Here is an 18,220-nt window from a genome sequence, read left to right as displayed (position 1 = left end):
CTAAAAATCTGAGTGCCACCTCCCAAGCCCTGGCTCGCCTTGGTCCTTGTTTGACAAACTGTATGAACTGTCACTTCATCTTCTGGTGTTCAGATAAAGTACATCCTGCCAGGGAAAACAGCTAGAATGTGTGTGTCGCTGATAAGAAAAAGGAAAACATCCCCCTGCTATGATGAAGTCTTGGACACCGATGCTTCAGAATGACCCATGTAGGATTTACATCTAGACTAGAGGAACCATATGTCACCAAGCCATGACCCTCTGCTGTGACCCAGAACAGGGTATAAAAAGTGGAGGGCTGTCCCTTCACATCACTGTAACTGGAGCTGGGAACTGGATGACTTCTGGAGATGTCTGGGTGGCAAAGATGATTTTGGCACTGGGAGCATCTGGTCCCCAAGGAGTCTAATGGAGATGATCAAATCCTTATTTCTTAACAATCTCCATCTTCATTCCCCAAGCCGAGGCAATGCTTCAGGGGAAAATTCAGTGTCAGCATTTAAGAAATCGTGCCTGCCCTTCTCTGAGAGCATAAATTATTCCTTCAGATATCTGCAGCTGGAGAGTGGGATGCTTGATGCATCCGAGGCCCAGCTGTGTTAGGAAAACCGTCTCCAAAGCAAGTCTTCCTAGGGGCTATCTGCTTTCTCTGCAGTACAGCCTCCACTCATTTCATCTCTGCTTCTCCCTAAAGCAAGGGCATTGCTTCTGCCTGTCATCTCACGTTTACCACGTCCCTTGAGGGCGAAGGACTTGAAGCTCAAGGAGCTCCGCTTAACTTCTTAGCAGCAGATTGGCCCCCGGATTCTTTCTCAAACCAAGATGTTTTTCTGCCTCTTCTGGCCCAGCAAGCATCAAAAGTGGAGAGAGAACTCTCTCTCTCTAAGCCCTGCCCTCTGCACTTCTCTCCTGCCAGACTTTGTTCCTTTTTACTGCTTACACACATCTTTAACACATAAATCCTTTCCCTACGCTAACCACATTCCCCATTCTATCCAGGTGCTCACCCCCAAGGAGAAACGTGGCTGCTTCTTTGGAGGATTTCACCATTGAGTGGGTTCTAGTTTATCTACATTGTTTTATGATTCATTTAGCTAAATTTTATTGTATTATTTTATAATATATGGACACTTGGATGCAACAAGGAAGCCAGGAGAGCATGTCTAAACCTTTGGAACCAGAGTTAAGGCCATTGTAAACTATGTGTTGGGCGCTAGGAATCAAAGTCGGGTCCTCTGGAAGAGGAGCTGGTGCTCTTATTGCTGAGCCATCTCTTCAGCCCCATTCTATGTCTTAATGGAGATTGTGAAGAGATTGTGGCTCCATTGTGGATGGAGGGGGACTAGCACTGTGCTAACAGTCAGCTCCTTTCTTCGTACTTTGGTGCAGAGGGCTGCTTATGTTTCAGATGAAAGGAAGACAGTGAAGAACTGTAGGACTTCAGGCCACGGCTAGCATGCTTCAGGTACCAGGGTTAGCCCTGGCTTTAACATGCTAAATGCCCGCCCCATCTACTGATGAAATTATCAGGGAAAAAGTAATTGATGCACTTCACCAAGGTCTGGAATAGTGGAGTGCAGGCTCTGTTCACAGATGTCACCGGCTAAAAGGGAAAGGGAAGCCTTCTAGGCTGAGCTTCTGGAAGGAGCTTTTTCCTGCCGGCCCAGGGAAATGATCCATAGACGTTATAAAAAGAATATTCAAGACTCAGCATGGGGCATCTGGGAAAGTACAGGCTGTGCTTAAATCAAGGCTACATTTCGACGTAAACATTCATCTGGAAACACACAAGGATTTCATTTGTCTCAGAAACAATACTGTGAACAAGGGCTAGTTTCCCAGGTCAATGCCAGAGCGATTTTGACACTGAACCTGTTCGATTTCACAAACTGTAATGCTAACTGGCCTAAACACCCTTGAGTATTTGTAAAGCAAATTCATCTTAGGTGCACACACACACACCCCTATGTACATATTCTCCTATGCATTTATTTATATTAATTTAATTATCACTCATTAAGTACTTTTTAATTTCATTTGTCTATTACAAGGCTAGTCTTGAACTCCATCTTCCTGCTTCCATCTTTGAGTGCCGAGATCACAGGTGTGCACCATCATGCCAGGTATCAATCAATTGAGCGTCTCTTACATGCCAAGCACTGTCCTATGAGGCACTGACCACAGAACTGAAGGCTCTCTTTTCGCTGAAGCCGGTGAGGGCAGATGGTGACAACACACACACACACACACCATGTGCATACTTTGAAAAATGCCATTGGCATAAGGGTCCGGGCAGATGGTGGGGAATGTCTGACTTGGGGTGGGTGCAAACAGTGGAGATGTCCCGGAAGGGATGCATGAGAACAAGGCCAGCCTCGCTGGGACAGGTGGAGATCTTCCGGTGAAGGACAATATGAGGACAGGGGACTCTCTTTCTCACACCCTTCATTTGCTTTATCTCGTGGTACCTATTCAGTCCACCTTACCACAGCCCCAAAGATTTCTTTAATGCCAAATGGGCTATCTCTCTCCAGCCCTAAGCTCCTGTTTCCTGCCTTTGTACACAGCTGTTGCCAACCTAGGTTTAGGATGGCCGAATGACTGATCTAAGGTATGTGGTCAGGTATGAACTCTCTCTGATACCACTCAAACTTGAGCGCACTTGGGAGCTTTTCAAACAGCCACGCCACCAGGATATGGAGCACATGCCTATAAGCCCAGCACAAGGGAAGCAGAGGCAGGGGAACTGCAAGATTAGGGCAGCCTGGGCTACACAACAAATGCAGGACCAGTCTGAGCTACATAAGTGATTTCCTATCTCAAAGCAGAAACATAAAACAAAACACAACCACAATGACAAAGGCTACACTCACAGGGGCTCTGATTTTATTGCTCCCTTGGGGTTTAGGCACTGGTATTTTTCAGAAGTTCTATGACCACAAGGTGTGTCCAGGACTGAGAACATTGTTACTTTCCCAGGGATGTTTACATTTGAAAACTGACTTAGATGTACAATTAAACAATAAAGGAAACTAACTAGGAAAGAAAACATGCATCGCTCCTCCCCTTCGCCAACAAATCATTTTTTTCTCTCTGAATACACTTTGCCCCGTTTCCAGCCATACAAATTATCACAGACAAAGCTTTTATACAATTGATCTTTCTTTTTAAAAGTCACTGGTATGAAGTTTTGTCTCATGTTGTTTATGTTTGAATGTAGCACGTAACCATCATTTCTCTCTATGTTCCTTTGGCTAGTGAGGCTTTCAAATGTGGGGTAACACCGATTATCCTGCAGCTAACACTCTCAGATACACAGCAGACTTTGTGCTCGCTGGGGAGCGTCAGGCAGTATAGAGCTGCCAGGATAAGCACTGAGGATGATGCTTCGAGGACACTGGGAGCTCATGTCGTGTCTATGAGGTGGGTGAGAGGGGAGAGATGGGTGAGAACTGAGAGGGAAGGACTCCTCCTGGTTAGTGTAGCCTGTGCTACAATATATTGTGATCACCCCCACCAGAGCCTTCCCACTTTGTTTTGTTTGGTTCGGTTTGGTGTTTTTTTGAGACAAGGTCTCTCTCTCTGTAGCCCAGGCTATCCTGCAGCAAACCTGTCACAGCTTCAGAATTTGAGGACTCCAAGACACGAGCCACCACACTGGCTCCTGTTGCCATTCAGCCTCCTTTCCACATATCATAACTAGCTTATTCTGCCATGCACGGCCAGTTTCTCCCTAACTCAGTGTCTGCTCTCTCCTAGTTCCGCATGGTTGCTTTCTTGAGGCTTCTGCCTACACACTGCTCTCTCACTGCCCGCTGCAACCCTGGGCATTTCACGATACAGAGTTAGCTCGGGTAGGTCAACTGCATCTGGAGGGGGCTGCACAGTCTTTGCAGCTGCTCACTGTTAACCCTTCTCAAGGGTACGAGGACGCCTGTGATACTTGGAGAACGAGCAATTTCCTATGCTTCCAAGTATGTTAGAAGTAGATTTTTGAAGCATTCAAATGGACAATTTTGGACATTTCAATGGGTACTAGTTGGAAGATGTTTGTATATTGATGTCTTGTTTCTTGCAGAGAAAATCATCAGTCTGTATTCTCAAGTCAGGAGGCTAGGTTAAGTTGCTTATTCTTTGTTTCTTTATGAGTGGTGGGGATTAAACTCAGACTCTGGTACATGTGAGTCAGGACTCTACTGCTGAACTACATACTTGTCCTTTTTCTGCTTTCTGATATTTTATGGAGAATATTTGTTTTACTGAGACGGGTAGCATCTTCCTCAATGAGGCTACACGATGTTCAGCCTGAACCCCCCTCAATCTGTTTTCCTCACTCCCTCAGGTGGAAGAGAAAGTTCCCCATACGCTGTGGGCTGAGCAGACTCCCTAGGCTCAAGGTGGCTGTCCATCTCCGCCCAAGTCCCTCCCCACTCAAGAGGCTTCCTGTTGCTTGCACCTGCCGAAATAAAATATTACCATGAAACCTAGGTAATAATGAGAGCCTTTGTGTCTTATCACTGAATCCGATAAACTTGGCTAGAAAGTGTGGGCCTGGGCCAGGGGGAGGAAGAACAGAATGACCAAGAATGCTGGGCAGCAAATGGAGGTTCATCCAAGGTCAAGAGCCATCCACGCTGCTGTGCAGCCCAGCAACCCACGGATTTCTGGTTTGTTTTGTTTTGCTTTGGATTTGAGGGTTTGTTGCTGCTGCTGCTGCTGCTGTTGTTTTGATCACTAAATCATCCAGACTGACCTGGAACTCACTCTGTAGCCTCGGCAGTTCTCAGCATTCAACCTCTGATCTCAGTCTTCCAAGGGCTGGGACAATAGGCATGTGCCACCAACCCTGCTGGCTCCAGGAAAGCTTCCCGCACACAGACCCCAGACCTGTGCCTTTGAGACCTGTCCCTCCTGAGAAGGCAGGGACCTATGCCTGTCACCTGGCCTGAAACGGCACTCCTGAATATGACATCTGGGGTCGAGACTAAGGTACCCTAGACTTACTCTTGCAGAACACTCGGTAAAGTTAATGTGTGAAATACTCAGCCCAGCACCTCATTGTTGTCCAGTTCACAGATGAGAAAAACAAGGCCCTGGAAGGCAACATGACTTGCCCCCATCGTTCAGCTGATTTCTAACAAAACCTGCACCTGGGTTCTGAACATCTTTCTTTCCTCCACATGTAGTGGTAGCTTGAAAGGAAATGGCTCCTAAAGGTCACGGTGTCTCTTCACAGCAATAGAAACCCTAACTATGACATGACCGGTGCAGTGGCGGGAGCAGGAACACGTCCCCAGCAGGCAATGCTGTGTGAGGGAGGAAGCTGACAACCACAGGTGCAGAGATCAAGGACTACAGTGGTGTCAGTGGAACAGGGACACTGAGGGGTCAGCGGAAAAAGTCAACCAAACTGGTTTAAGTGAATTACTTCAGAAGTGAGGGAGCTTGGCCTCAGGCGTGGGGGAACACTATAGTCTATTCCCAGGTAAATTTTACAAAGATTATTTCCTTCTCTTTTTGTATGAGTTTTGTTTGTTTGTTTGTTTTCTGAGACAGAGTCTATGTAGCCTAGGCTGGCCATGAACTTGTGCACCTCCCCCACTTTGACTTCTAAGCTCTGGTATATGGACCACCACGCTCAACTTGAGAAGTGTATCTCATTCATTCAGCGAATGAAGAAGGCAAAGTCCTATTCCCCAGAAACCAATTCCTTCGTTAGTGTCAGATAGTAAACAGTAAACTAAAGTCCCATTGTCATGTGCTCAATGGTGTGGTTCACTAAGGAACAGCACAGCACTTAAAGGCAGTTCATCAGAAGTCAGCGGGCAGGCAAGGATTGCAGTAGGTGCATCATTCTAGAAGCTGGCATGGGGAGGGTGGGTTTTCATTGGTGATATGAGCAGGGCTTAAGACATGCAGCTGATTGGAAAGAATGCCCCGCCCTCAGCACAACGGGCAGTCAGGTATCTCCTGAGTCCAGCAGACTCAGACAAGTGACATGGTACTCTTGGTATGACTCCAGGTCCTAGAACACACATGCTCGATGAGCTTACAAGCCGGTGGTTGTGCTGTTACTACATCATGGTGTCTGTGCTGTGGCCCTTTCATGCCAGGACTTGTTCAGTACCCGGAGAAGAGAGAGGAGACTCCCCAGAGCTCACGAACTGGCTCGATGGATGCTTCCCTCATTTGCTTCTCATCCATCCCGTTTCCACGCATCAGGATTCGCTGGCACTACGCTGTGGTAGTGAGACTGGTAAAGGCAGTGTGTGCTCCCATCCCCTCACGTTCCCCTTCCTGAGACGGGTTTTGCTGCGTAGCTCAAGCTGGCCTGGAATTTGTATTCAGCCCATGGTCTAAAATTTGCAGTCCCAATCCTCTTGCCTCAGTTTTCCTAGTGCTGGGATTATAGACGCAGGCTACCATGCTCAGCTCTCCAGTGCTATGTTTAACTGCCAGAGACAGAAAGAACCTGACTTGTCTGATCAATGCCAAAATGTAAATGTACGGAAAAATGCAAACAGATATAAGGAGACGATATGGCGCACAGAGAAAAGTCAACCAGGAATACGTAAGTTGGTTAGGTAGCTCAAAGAGTCCTTCATATCAAATCTAATAAATAAGTAAGTAAATAAACAAACAAACAAACAAACAAATAAATAAGAGGCCATTATAGACCAGCAGAGGATGGGGTAACAGAGAGAATGCTGCAGTAGAATGACCCACTGAGGCACAGCTGCCTGAATGAATGGTCTCCCTACAGGCACCCATGATCAGTAAAGATCAGGGTTAGCGGTTGGCTGTGGGAAGGAAATGAAAATGCCTGTCTGAACTGGAACCGTCCCGAGGGGAGGGAGTTAGGGGTTTAACTCTGGCCGGTGGTTTGCGTTAGCCCACTGAGATCGAGAAAAATCCCACAGATCTGGGTGACAGCAGGGACCATCAGTACCAGCAGAGGTTAACCGGTGTGAACTGCCAGGGTTTTCCTTTCAAGCCTTTTCCGGGGTCATAGCTGAACTGTGCACACGTGAGAGCGCAGGAAGGAGGAGGCTGGGGAAAGGCAGAAACCCAGTGCAGGACTGATCTGTACTCTGAAGACAGGCCTGCTCAGGGACTGTGTGAGCCTGGAAGACATCACCTCCCAGGTGTGGCTCCCGGCCTGAGCTCCAGGGAGGGAAAGGCTGAAAGACTAGAAAGTGTGAGCAGAAGAACTCCGCCATGGTCGGCCACATGGTGGCAGCAGAAAGCCACTGACTAGATGAAAGACCAAAAAAAAAAAAAAAAAAAAAAAAAAAGGAAAATGTGCCAGAGCACACAAGGCCACATGGCTACACTTAGGACTTGTTTTGACAAGAAGAGAGATTAAGAAGAGAAGGTGAGGATGGGGACATTGAAATGTGGATATGTCCAGTTCAGCCCCTTCTCTAGCTGATTCCTTCTCATACCCTCGGGGCCTTGTCACCTGTGCCATGAAAGCTCTCTTCCAAAGTACCTACTCAAATGTCACCTACATTTCCTAGGAGGCAACCACAGCCTTCCTCCATCCCATCGTTCTCCATGCCCCTGGGTAGTTTTGTTTTTCTCTACAGCACTCGGCACCAGCTGATATTCTATGTCTACTTTACTTATCTAGTAGTTTATTGTTTTTTCCCAACCAGAGTGTAGGCTCCATCAAGCCTAGGCTTGCAGTCTGACCACTACTGGACCCCGGTGACTGACACCACTCTGGCCCATGATATGCATCCCCTAACTGTCTGTTGGATCAATTCGTCAGTGGCTCTATCCCCAGTTGAGGTATCTTTTTGCTTCCCATGTAAATATTCAAACGCCCATTGGACAGCTCTATGAAGCCACGGCAATTCAACCTCCTCTAAATGGAACTCATTATCTCCCTGACTCCAGTCGGAATGCTCTGCTCCTCCAGAGTGTCCCTGCTTCAACATGGTACAACCATCCGGTCGGCTGTGCAAGCAGAAACAGGAGCCTCCCTTGACAACTTCTTTCCCCCATTCCAATATATAGCCAATTATACAGTTTTCTTATCCTTTTTCCCCAGGATCCATCAACATGTGGGATTCTGACTTCTCCTTTTTCTCATCTACATTTTCTTTAGATCACATCTTCCTCTTTGGAGTGCAATGCAAGTAAGATTCCTGCCTCCTCTCTGGGCATTAGCATGAGCTCCCAACCCATGCCTGATTTTGTCTTTTTCTCTATAAGCCCCCTCTTATTGTCCTCAGGGCATGATCAATGGGTTGATCTCTGCGACTGAGTTTCTGCTGAATTTTGCTAGCTCTCTTCCTTGCTGTAGGATAATCCTTCTGTACACTGTGAATATATACTACTCCTCACTGGCTAATAAAAACTTGACAGGCTGTCAGCCAGGCAAAAAGTATAGGTGGGACAGCCAGACTGAGAATGGTGGGAAGAAGTGCAGAGTCAGAAGAGTCGCCAGCCAGATAGAGAACAAGTCGGACACACAAAATAGGATAGAGGTGAAAGCCACGAGCTTCGGGGCAGCACATAGATTAATGGAAACGGGCTCAGTTGTAAGAGCTAATTAGTAACAAGCCTGAGCTAAGGGCCGAGCATTTATAACTTATATTAAGTCTCCGAGTCAGTTATTTGGGAAGCAGCTGAGGAACAGGAAAACCCTGCCTACACAGCCTTCCAAGGCTTTTCCCTGCCTACACAGCCTTCCAAGGCTTTTCCCTGCCTACACAGCCTTCCAAGGCTTTTCAGGTGGCATTTCTCAGACTACCCTGCTCTTCTCATCTTCAAGTCAGACACTAGTCTTCAAAGAAACCCTCCCTGACACAGCAACCACCATGTCCTTTCCTCCCAGTGACCCAACCAGACCACACTGTAACTGTATACACAGGTAATTGTGCATGTAACTGACAAGTGGCTGTCCTCCATGGAGAGGAAACGTCACGCAGGGCTTACCCAGTTCTTGTACATCCAATTCCTTCCTGCCCTCTTCTGTCCTGGAGGACCAAGTGAGCACATGCAGCAAGCTCACCTTCTCTTTACTTGGTCTTTTATCTTTCCAATGACACAATCGGGGCAGGCTGGTCACAGGAAAGGTCTGCCCGACTCTTGAGTTTTTCTTTTTTCCTTTTAAAGTCAGTGCCCCTCCCCAAGAGAATGCTCATCATGCATCCTCCTATGAGTTATACGACCATAGAATTCTGTCAAACTCAGACAATGCAAAACAAATGGGAGGGAGTCTCTTAGAGCCTTGCTTTAACACAGAGAGCATGATATAAAATGTAGCAGTTAATGCCCAATGTTTTCATAGTGAGATGCTGATGAAGGAAAACTCAGTGCATTCACTACCCAGAGAGTGCACATAGGTTGGCTGGGTCAAGGGGATGCTGTGTGCAGCTCGTATGGTTCTTCTCAATGCCTAAGAACACGATAGAGAGTTTACTAAGAAGGTGAATGGCAATGTTTGATAAGCAGTATCTTAGGTTCTTGTGTTTTGGATGTTCTATAGGAAGTTAGGCATATGGGTACCAATACAGGTGTTATAAGCCAGGAAAGAAGTAAAGATGCTCTGAGGAATAAATTCGTGAGTCTGCCTTGTACCTAGGGGTGGTTAATAAGTGGAGAGAATGAAGTCAGAGGGATGACATAGGATCAGTAATGATCAAGACTGCAAATGTCTCCATGTAGTTCTTTTGGGGGGAGGGCTCCCTTTCTTTTCAAAAGCTACAGAATATTTCAGTGCAGAGGACTTTCAAGGCGATAAAACATGAGAATTTTGCATGAAATAAAAGATGGCATAGGGCATGTATTCCAGCTCATGCCAAATGGCAAAACAGGACTTCTAAGATTTAATATAATTATCGACTGCTGAGGTTCTACCCAGCCCTCTCTGATATGATGTCCAAAGTATCCATGTCTATTGTGGAAGCCTTCCTTTTAAAAAGAGTATGTGGGGGATGCTGGAGAGATAGCTCAGTGGTTAAGGGCTCTGGCTGTTCTTCCAGAGGATCTGGGTTCAGTTCCCAGCACCCACATGACAGCTCACACTGTCTGTAACTCCAGTTCCAGGGGATCTGGCATGCTCACATATACACACATGCAGGCAAAACACCAATGCAGATATAAATAAATCTTTTAAAAGAGCGTGCGCCTGTGTGTATGCACAAATATGAGTAAGCTACAGTACACTGTGGAGTCAGGGGACAACCTCAGGTGGTGTTCCCTCTTTCCACTTTGTTTGAGAAAGGATATCTAGGTTGTTCCCTGCAGCATGCACCAGGCTGGCCAGCCTGCGAGTTTCTGGGGATCCTCCCATCTTTGCCTCCCATCTCAAGCACTGGGTTTTCAGATGGGTGTTACTGTGCTTACATTTATTTATGTGGGTTCTAGGTCTTCACACTTGGCATGGCAAGTGCTTTACCCATTGAACCATCTCTCCAACCTCCTTCTTATAATTATCAATATATCAGGCTTTCTTCCAACAGACTAGAAAGATCAAGAGACACCTTCTACCTCTTTATAGTTGCTAGTACAGGTACCTGCAAATCTAAGGTAATGACCCTCACAGGACTGATAAGTACTCAAAATGAAGGCCAAGACAGGCTATTAAACTCTAATGTTCACTGTGACATTACAGCTCAATGTTATTACTAGCCAACATGTGAAATCATGGACAGAATTACATTTCTGTAATGTCCTATTAACTCCTGCTAGGAATCTTTTTAAAAGATACAAGCAAAATCTACAAGTTCATAAGCTAGGTATTTTGTGGATTTTCACTGCCTTGTGAGAGACAGTTTGCTTATCTCTGTAATGACCTTTTGATGTAGGATTCCCCTCTATATGCTATGAATATGTTTTATTACCATCGGTTAATAAAGAAGCTACTTTGACCTATGACAGTGTGGAATATAGCAAGGTGGGAAATCCTAGCAGAGATAGAGGAGGAAAGAAGGCTGAGTCAGAGAGACATCATGTAGCTGACGAAGGAGAAGGACGCTCAGAACCTTACTGGAAGGGCACTGTCACATGATGATACACAAATTAATAGAGACGGGCTAACTTAAGATGTAAGAGCTAGTCAGGAATATGCCTACATCACTGGCCAATCAGTGTTGTAATTAACATAGTTTTTGTGTGATTATTCGGGTCTGGGCAGCCAGGAAACCAACGCACATTCTCCGTTTACAACCTGTCAGTGGTCCCGCATCAGCCTACCTCCGGTCTGTGGGATACAGTTCCACAGTGACCACGTCGAGGGAATTCCACGCTGAGATGGTCAGCCCATTGTACAGACACAGCATGCCTATCATCATTGATTCGCTGGTGCCAAACCACAGGAAGAAGCAGCTGATCCCCGAGAGCACCATGGAGCCACCTGCCAACAGAGGACAAAAGATCAAGTGTTTCCTGTCATCCCAGTAGAGAGAGGACCTGTGGGTCTTGGAGTGCTCTCAAGCAGATAGTTCCATGGGGAAGCTGTAGACTGGGCTCACTAGGACTTAAGTTCAAGGGTATCCACCTGTTTGAATGTGACATTTACCAAAGGCCATCATTCCTTACTCATCTACTTAAATGGAAAAATACACACTAGTTACACATAATGAGTGTTTCAGTCTGTAACTCATGGGGATTGCTCATATGAAATGTAATTAGACACAGTTTTTACTACAGGTCAGTCCTAACGACAAAGGTCTAAGGGATTTTCTATGGATATGCATTCTAAAGGGACAGGGAACAAGGTAAGACACAGGTTCTCTCTAGATCACAGGGGCAGCTCTTTTTCTTTCCAGGAATATATGCACACACCTAGCATGGTTAAACGCCCAATTCTGTCCATCAGCAGAGCAGACACTATATTGCCTGGCAACACTGCCAACGTCCCAAGAAAGTTGACAAAATAAATCCAGTAGGCACTATAGTCATCGTCAAAAGTAATCTGGCATCCCGTCTTGTTGTGAAGAAATGAGCAGTTTTGAAATTCACTGTCGATGAACTTATATGGCTCAAAATCTGTAGAAACAACAACGAATAAAATCTATCAAGCTCTTGCCAGGCACAAGTGACAGATCTGGGTGGCAGCAGAAAGCCCACTGAGAGTTCAGCATAGAATCACAGTACTGCCAGCTCCTTGATGATCCCACGGCTGAGTGAGGCTGGCTTGACTTTTTGTGTCTCCTTGCTGGAGCATGAAAGCTAGTCTGGGACCTCACATTACAAAGTAGCAGCGTGGAGCTCTCCATTGTTGGATAAGGGACTGAATTAACTAAAGTTTCCAGTTATCTCCATTCCCTATGGTTGGCCTTTGCCAACCATATTATTGCTTACACCTTTACAATGTTACTTTACATTTACCATGTTACACAAAGACCAACGTCTTTAAAAGTAATAAGTCCTATATAATATGATTATAAAACAATTTGTCTTCAATTATGCATAGGCTGACCTCATCACTGCCATTTTTAGGAGCTCTGAGGCACACAGAAGGAATAGGACTCTCTTTGAGTCCTTGAAGCTGCGTTTATAACTTAAGGTCTATGTAAGATAAATTCACAGAAGATTGAAGGTCAGTGTCCAGTGAAGGTCACCAGCATCCCTTCTTTGCATCTTATTGTTGTTATTGTTGAACTTATCTCTCCAAGAAGGATTTTACATGTTGCTAGGTTCTGCTAAGGGAGCTCAGGGCAAAACCATCACCTTCCTTGCTGATTAGAAGTTTATCCTCTGCTCCCTCAGAACAGCTGGTCTTCTGGGGTCAAATGGGTTAGAAGACAACACTCGGCCTTATTCTTATTGGAGTTGGGGGTAGAACTGGCTCCTGACTGAGCGCCAAAAGGTAGGACTGCTCACAGGGAAGGCATTCATTCATCTTCCTTCAGTGTTCATGTAGGAAAGGGAAGGCATGGACAATACAGTCACATAGACCAAAGCTCCAAGGTTAGTTGTAACTAAGGTTACTAGGTCATTTACTGTGACCATATCACTTAGCTTTTCTAAGCCTCAGGTATTGGGAAAACCATCTGAGATTGCGAGAGTCTGATGACCTAGACCGGATTGTACACTTCCTTTATTTTTCTGGGAAGTTTCTGAAACTCCATTTCACACTTGGGGCTAAAGCATTCTAAGTTACTGAGCACAGCCACACACTGTTACCTCTGTGAACTGGAGAGCTAGACAGGTTTACTTAAGCCAAGAACCAGATTGTGAAATCAAGATTATCAAAACAAATAAACCCACAGGTTGATTCTTTGCTTTAAGAATTAATTATTCCCCCAGAGGCTATTTTCTTATTTTGTCAGCTTTGAAGGTAGCCTCTATATTAAATCCAAGAAAGCTAAACAATACCAACTTGCTTTTGATTCAACCTGATATGGGAAAAATCATTCATTCACACACACTTAAATCTCCACTTCTCAAGCTTCTGGCCCCAATGTCACATGATTATGACATCTCTGCTAAGACAGAGGCCATTTGAAGGCTCCCTGCTGCCGCTGTAAGTAGAGAAAGCTATACATTACCCGTGTTCTCAAAAAGGGTATCAATAAATGTGCAGTTCCTGAAGTAGGTGTTGACTGAGGTCACGTCGTCAAAGGTGCAGGACTTAAACACTGAATCTTTGAAAGTTACAGACTTGAACTTGACTCCGAGGAATCTGTACACACACAGATACAAAAAAATCCCACAAATGAACTGACTTTCATCTACTCGAGTTCAAAGCCAAGTCAATGGACTTAGATCTATGGTACCCTGCTATGACCATCTGTAAGTTATAGAGGGCACCTTGGTTTTTCTAGGCAGGCTACTTCTGCCCTTTTGGCTTTTTGGCTGCACCATTGTTCAATGTCATTTCCTGTCAGGAGAAGCAATGACATTTGAGTTTGTGGGTTTTTCACAATGATGGCAAAAGTCTTGAGAGCTGGAACTGTGGCTCTGGACTGTTGGATTCTGATCACTATCCTCTCCCCAGATTTTTTTTGAAAAGTCTCCATTGAGACTTGTGAATCTCACTTGAAGATGTGTTAATATCTGAACAGTATATTTTTACCTATATTTATATATTATAGCTGAAGAGATTAGACCTAGGAACTTGCACATGCTCAACAAGTGTTCTACGATTGAGTTATATCCCTAGCCCTCCAAGTTTTTTTTTATAAAGTCTGTTTCCTAAGTTTAGAACCTTACATGGATGAGCATGGGAGTTCTGCTTCTTTGTGGGAGGGATGGCTGACAAGGGTGAAAAAATGCACACTTATTTCCAGTAGTCTTTTCCTTCTAACAGTCAAAGATATTCCTTGAGCCAAATCAAAATATAAGAGCCCTGCTGACCTTTGGAAGCATGCAGAATCATGAAATGGGGTCAGATACATTTTTAAGGGGACTTAAAATACAATGGGGACTTCTCAGTAGTGGAGATGATAATGGGCTTTAAAAAAAAAGGAGCCTAATGTCGTAAAAGAGCCCGTATGGACTCACTGAAGCCATGGATGAGTGTGTATCAGTGAGCCTGATACCTTTCTTAGAGACTCAGGGTATTCCCAGAAAGCCAAAGAGAAGGGAATTCTTGTTGCCCCACCCTTAGCAGAGAAGGAGACTAACGTTTAGAGGCTTGTGAGCTGACCCAAAACAACCCACTCCGTGCTGAGTACACTCAAAGTCTATTCGCATCCGCATGCCCAGTTGCAGTTCTCAACTGAAAATGTACTGTGGCCTCACAGACCGACCACCTTCCCATTCCCCACTCCAGGAGCCACACAAAAGCTGTTAGGTGTGCTGACGGAGGCTGAAAGGGTTGTGAAGGTCGAAACGCTTAAAATGAACCTGAATCAGGAAAGGGAAAGCAATTTAAACATGTGTCACACACGGGGCATTCCTGCTGTGACATTCAATAGTTGGAGAAGGGGATGGTAAGCCTTTCCCCACTACCTCATGTTGTCTAGGGACTTAAAGAGGCCTCTGGACTCTCCCACAACAGCCTACATATAGAAAGGAAGGCTCCCTAGGTATCTGTGCAGGCCACCCAGAGAGTGTTCTGGGTCAGGGTGTAGAGGGTCCCCACTGGGGAACACACAGGGAAGCTGTCATTTAAAAGCCAGTCATCAGCAGGAGTTCAAATCTCTTTTGAAAGACAAAACCCTTTCATCTATCTTCTAAAAGAAATGTTTCTAATTCAAAATATATGTTTGCAAGGTTTTTCCTTGTTTGGGGATCCTAAAAGAATCCTCCCTATGTGTGCGCATGCGTGTTTGTGTGCATGAGGGAATGTGAGCATGTGGATGTCATGGCGTAAGTGTGGAGGATGGAGGAAGACCTCCGGCGCTGTTTTAATTCCTCCACCTTGTTGGAATAAGGTCTTCTTGGTTTTCACTGTACATAGCCCAGGCTAGCTGGCCAGTGAGAGTCCAGAGGTTCGTCTGTCTTCATCCCCATCTCTCCAAAATAGTACTAGGATTATAATGTACATGCGGTCATGTCTGGCTTTTTTTTGTGGATCAATCAGGCTTTCGTGGTAATGACTTTAAACACAGAGTCATCTCCCCATCCTGGGGTTTGGACTTCTGAGACAGATTTTGGGGATGGAGCCCAGGCTAGCCTCAACCTCACAGTCTTTCTGCCTCTGCCTCCCAAGAGCTGGGATGACAGGTGTGTGCCATCACATCTGGCTCAAGGAATTTACAGTAGAATGGTTAAAATTATCAATTATAATATAACCATTACACTGAACATCTAGTTTAGAATGTTAACAAATATTACTAAAATTATGACTGTCTCAGACACAAACACTATTTAAAAACATCCCCTTTTCCTGTTGTTGTCGTTGTTCTGAAACACCATATTATGTGGTACGTACTAAACTATGTGGGGTGCTGGGTACAAGCTCATTGTCTCCTGGCTCCCCACCCCCAGGGTTGGGATTACAGGCACCATCGCACCCACTGTATCTTAGAAATTTCTAATGGCAACATTTTTAAAATCAAATGTTTATTCCATAGTTACAGAATTTGATGCTCAAGGTTCTCGGAAACGCACATGCAGCCTATCAGTGGTTCAGGTGGGTGACTGAGGTAAACACTGTGCGGCTCGGGCTGTGAGCAGGTCTCTCCCTGTGGTTTATGTCTCCTAACGTGATGGTCCCCATTCATTCAAGTAGTATGCTTTCTTCTTTCAATTTCATAAATTTCATTATTGGAAAACTTGTTATAAACAAAGTCATTATACACACCCCTGAAAAGATGATTGGGCTTCTTATTAGATTGCTAATTAGAATAATGATTTCCCCCCACCATATGGGCAAGTATCCATTATCTAGGCCACAAGCATTTCACAAGTCTTTTTCATCTCAATGAACAGGATTTTGCCTAGGGCAATTTTGATTATCTTGGAATTTTTAAAAAATTTCAAAATTTGGCCCAGTGGTGGTGGTGCACGCCTTTAATCCCAGCACTCGGGAGGCGGAGGGAGGCAGATCTCTGTGAGTTGGAGGCCAGCCTGGTCTACAAGAGCTAGTTCCAGAACAGGCTCCAAAGCTACAGAGAAACCCTGTCTTGAAAAACAAAAAAAAAGTCATCATTCTAAAAATTAAGACAATTTTCTAAGCATGATGAGCTCCTATGAGTTCATATCAGCGGTTTCTGCTCAGAGGATTCATACATGACCATGGTGCCCTTGTCCATCTGTCTTTCTCTCTGAAAAGATGAAGCGAACCCACGCCCTGAGCTCCTGTCTCACCTAACGCTAAGAAGTAGCCTGGTCCTGTGCTCACCCTCGCTAACCCTCCGTTGTCTTCACAGCCCTTCAGGAAGCAACACAGTTTCAGAAGTGATTCCGTTGTTGTATTTTATTTAAATTCCAAGAGGCACACGATTGATTCAATGCCAGTTCTGAAGTAGTTTGAAGTAACTGAACTGCATCTCTTGAAAGTAGACTTTCAATGATTAAAATACACCCTCAAACAACTAACAATGCAATTGAGAACCCCACAGGTGTTGGTTATTAGTAACTGCACACCACTGTGAGGCCAGTGTTTGTCATGAGCTAGCACGTTATATTATGTCAAAGTTTCCTGACCTGCCATTGTCGTACTCCATTCCAGTGTGGATCTGGTTCTCCATGGTGAAGTTGATGCTGAAGTTTGCGTATTTATCTTTTTGCACGTTTTTCGTTAGCAGGGCATATTCGTCAGACTGCAGATGTTTAATGACATCAGGGAACCAAACCGACAATCCATAGTACCTGCAAAGGCAAAGAAAGGTGTGTGTTTAGCAGTGTACACAAGGCCACACGGGGCTCCTGACATAGCAGGGCGGCAGTGGCTCTTAGAAACACTTTCAGCTATGACGGTCACCTTGAAACAGTTGAACAAATCAACACACAGTAATTGATACGCTGCACTCTCCCCTTACAAAAACAAAGTAGAAAGACAGCTGGACCCTCCAGTCTGTAGTTCCTGAAGCCTGTAATTCTGAAGGGAAGCTGTATGAATCTCATCCTGTAACCACAGACAGTACTATGGTCTGAGTGTGTCCCCTTCAACACTGGGTGACAGTTGTGTGGCTGGGGCTAGCTTTTTGGAGCCCATTCTTTTTGGAAGAATACCTTGCTCAGCCTGGATATAGTGGGGATGGCCTTGGTTTTGCCTCAAAGTGATTGCTCGACTGTGTTGACTCCCCATGGGAGACCTTGCCCTCTCTGAGGAGTGGATGGGGGTTGAAGTGGGGGGGGAGAAGTTGGAGGGAACAGAAGGAGGGGAGAGAGTGGGAGCTGGAATTGGTGTGTGAAGTGAGAGATACGATTGTTTTTCAATAAAATAAATAGATGAATCAAAAAAAAAAAAAGGATCCTAAATCTTATGTAATGGTATTAAGAGGCAAGGCATTTAGGCTGTGGGACGTTGTCATGGCAACATAAATAGGTTGAAAAACATGGCATGTTGGCCCCGATGTCATTCATACCAACCTGGGCTCCGCCAAGAAACTCTGTCTCCTAGCCTGGTAGAAGAGAGCTCTGGGGTCCAGGAAGAGCTCCCAGGATCCCCTCTTTGACTAGTGGAGCATCAGTTTAGCTTCCAGCACGACTGTGACACTACTAGTCTGGAGTGGGAGACATGTTTCCCAAAGGGGCTCAAGGCAGCAGAAAGGGACTTTTGGGATTTCCTTCTCCCCCCCCTCTTTTCCCTCCCCCACCCTTCTCTCCCTCACAGGTGTCTTTCATCCTGAGACCAGGTCTCACGTAG

The 18,220-nt window shown here is 45.4% G+C and overlaps 1 protein-coding gene across 1 annotated transcript in view; it reads right to left on the bottom strand.

The window, feature by feature from the left end:
• Sv2c (synaptic vesicle glycoprotein 2C) overlaps window positions 1-18,220 on the bottom strand; it is a 174,949-nt gene that overhangs the window by 10,322 nt on the left and 146,407 nt on the right. The window contains exons 9-12 of the mRNA XM_057790024.1: window positions 17,056-17,220; window positions 13,509-13,642; window positions 11,800-12,003; window positions 11,209-11,368 (exon numbers count right to left, since the gene is read on the bottom strand). Of these exons, the coding sequence (XP_057646007.1) occupies window positions 11,209-11,368; window positions 11,800-12,003; window positions 13,509-13,642; window positions 17,056-17,220 (663 nt within the window). The remainder of the gene's footprint in view (window positions 1-11,208; window positions 11,369-11,799; window positions 12,004-13,508; window positions 13,643-17,055; window positions 17,221-18,220) is intronic.

This window comes from Chionomys nivalis, chromosome 15 (assembly GCF_950005125.1).
Source record: "Chionomys nivalis chromosome 15, mChiNiv1.1, whole genome shotgun sequence".
Lineage (NCBI taxonomy): Eukaryota > Metazoa > Chordata > Mammalia > Rodentia > Cricetidae > Chionomys > Chionomys nivalis.
This window is presented reverse-complemented; position numbering and strand designations above follow the sequence as displayed.